This window comes from Durio zibethinus, chromosome 8, assembly GCF_047325235.1.
Source record: "Durio zibethinus cultivar Kanyao isolate XHJ-2024 chromosome 8, ASM4732523v1, whole genome shotgun sequence".
In the NCBI taxonomy this organism is placed as follows: domain Eukaryota; kingdom Viridiplantae; phylum Streptophyta; class Magnoliopsida; order Malvales; family Malvaceae; genus Durio; species Durio zibethinus.
This window is the reverse complement of record NC_143169.1, coordinates 22487180-22490092: the sequence shown is the minus strand read 5'-3', so window position 1 is coordinate 22490092 and position 2913 is coordinate 22487180. Positions and strand designations below refer to the sequence as shown.

General features: G+C 29.7%; 1 protein-coding gene across 1 annotated transcript; it reads right to left on the bottom strand.

Annotated features, from left to right (window-relative positions):
* Positions 1-790: 790 nt before the first annotated feature.
* LOC111278991 (uncharacterized) lies at positions 791-1653 on the bottom strand. The gene is made up of 2 exons (XM_022865813.2): positions 1503-1653; positions 791-1230 (listed from the first exon to the last, which is right to left on the bottom strand). The coding sequence occupies exons 1-2, from the start codon at positions 1540-1542 to the stop codon at positions 995-997; spliced, it is 276 nt and encodes a 91-aa protein (XP_022721548.1). The 5' UTR covers positions 1543-1653; the 3' UTR covers positions 791-994.
* Positions 1654-2913: the final 1260 nt, after the last annotated feature.

Here is a 2913-nt window from a genome sequence, read left to right as displayed (position 1 = left end):
TGCACATAACTATGAAACATTTTATCTAAATGTTACTACAATTACAAGATTATAACAAAAGTTCTCATGTGTATGAACATGCAATAATAACCAAAGGATTGGCTCAATAATCAAAGATCAGTAAGCTTGGGTTTATGGAATCTGAAAGATTTCGAGTTGTAAATGCAGTGCAAATTGAATAGGAAAATGGAGTTCCCAGTTTATGACATGTACAAGCAAGGGTTAGTAACCATAACTTGAACTAATATGCCTCATCTAACTGAAGCAGAAAAAAGAGGCTATCACATCCACCCTTCTTTTATTTCCAATCTTCCATACGTGAGTAACATATGCATTTTGTTAAAAAGTCTAGCACAACGATTGCTACACTGTTATGATTTAGTGTTTTTTTACAAAGGAGCATGCAGCCTAAAAGGAAAAAGGTTACAGGTACCAAGATTTGAATCCCAGACCCATTAGATGCCACTTTATAAGGTAAAGGAAAATTGCATAAACAAACTGAACTAAATTATGAGTTCTTATGATTTAGTGTTTTACACAGGTAAAATAAGATCCTATTATGTCACTTTACAAGTTCATGCCCGAATTAACTTGGGAAGTTTGAGACATCTGTTTATGTTTCAACTTCATCATTTACAATCTTTTACACAGTTAATAAGTTAGATGCTGATGATTACTATAAGGAAATTGTGTCACATGGACTTAGTCAAAGAACAACTGGGCATCATCGAGATAAAGAACTCTAGATTTATGGGAAGGGAGAGGAGCAAAAAAATTGGAAAAAGACAAGTTACCTGTCAAACACAAGAATCAATTTTAGAATGCAAACAAGAACTACATTTCAATATTTCATATCATCTCAGTTGAGTAAACAAATTAAAGCAATTGAACATCATAAAAGTATGCATTTAACTTCTACGACCGGTCCCCATTGAACACAAACTTTCAATATCTTTCTCATGATAGAATTCTCAACCCACCTCTTAAAGATGACTCATGATCCTTTAGATTCTTTCTTAGGATGAACTACTCCAACAATGGCTTCCACTTCTTCCTTCACTCTTTCAAACACATTAGGGCCTTTAACATCATCTATAGGGGTGTCCTCATCGATATCGCCGCTCCTTCCATGTGTTTCTTTGTGATGGTGTGGTGTTTTATCACTGTGGATTATTGCCTCAACCTCTTCCTTTGCTCTCTCACTTATATTAGGTGCTTTAACGTCTTCGTCTTTCATATCAAAATATAAAAGAAAATAGAAAAAATAACAAAAAAAAACCATTAAATTGTCAGTTAATTTACCACCAAAGCTAAAATGAATAATCCTAAATCATGAATGAAAAAAAAAACCCATTTTTCTACAAAAGGCTAAATATTCACGGATCAAAGTATATGTTTACACAAAATTTGACAAAGCACTCCAACAATCAGGCATAATAAGTTCAATTAAAAGAAGAAGAAGATGAAGAAGACAAGAAGAAACTGAGACCAAATCAAAGTACCTGAGAGAGAGTCTGTTGGATGTTGTTTTGGTTCAGACATTTGATCTGACAATATTTCCAGCAGGAAATCTTAAACTTCGTTTGATTCAGAAACTTGGGATTTATAATCTTTTTCCATCAAATTGAATGCATCTTGACTGTAGATTTACGTGGGGCCCATCTTCCTGATGACATGGAAGGATCAGATTCGCAATTGACATTCTTTACTGGGTCATTGTAACTGGGCTACAAGGCTCACATAATCCGCTGGAAGAAGTAAAAGGCCAATTGATCACTCTTCCTTTATTTACAATTTTTTTTGGTGAAATTATCTGATACAGTGTCAGTAAAATTTTTTTAATTTCATAAGCAGATAATGACATATGTCTTACTTTTAATTATTTTTTAAATATATAAAAAATATATATTATTATATTAATCCTATTTATAAAATTAAAAAATTTCCTCATAAATATATTCGTAATTTTTCTTTTTTTTTTTATCCTTAATCTTACAAGTGTAATATATTTTTATTTGAGTATGCATCAATTTAAATTGGTGCATTCTTTAATTTCTACTCATAAAATACATACCCAAAAGAAAATCAGACTACGACAAGTATATATGCTTTTAGAAGATTCATTGCTAAGTAGTATTTAACCCTTAATAATACTAACGTGGGATTGGCTCAATTGGTAGTTAATTTGTTTGCTTCTATAAATGATTTTAAGTTCAAATTTGTAATAATATTTATCATAAACTCTTCGCTAATACAGATAAAAATTATAACGTCTGTGTCTTAGGCATTAATTGATTATATGAAGCCTTTACTAATCACAACAAAGATTTTTTTTTTTCATATACAAGAGACAAAAAAATTATAAAAAATTAGTTTTAAGATATGATATTTAATAATTTTAAAAATTAAATTTTAGAACATGTAATTTTTTTTTTTATTCTTAGACAATTATCTTTTTTATAAAAAAATAAATTTACCAAAGAAAAAAATGATGTAAAACGGTTTATTTATGAGGACCAAATAATTTGACTTGGTCAAAGGAAATAATCTATACCTCCATATATTTTTGTCTACAGACTAACCTCAGCATGATATTTTTAACTTAAGTAAAATGGTGTGTTTTAGTTGTTTTGAGGTATTTAAAGCTTTTTTTGTTTCTTTCATTCTTTTCTATCTATTTCTTTCTTTATTTTTTTTATTTTAATATAACCTCCATATATTTTTTACTACAGCTCGACCATATGTGTAATGTGGCATTCTTTTGTAAAACAAAACGGTACGCTTTGTTTTTATTTGGATATTTCAAGTCTTGGTTTGTTGTCTTTTCGGTGTTTAATTCATCATTTTATTGGCTTCTTCATAATTATCTTGACTTTTTTTTTTTCGTTTTCCCACCTTCATTTTACCCATTCA

Coding starts and splice junctions, on each gene's coding strand:
- LOC111278991 (XM_022865813.2), bottom strand. CDS start 1,542: ATGTCTGAACCAAAACAACATCCAACAGACTCTCTCTCAG. Junction 1,231..1,502: donor TCCAACAGACTCTCTCTCAG/GTACTTTGATTT, acceptor TTGATATGAAAG/ACGAAGACGTTAAAGCACCT.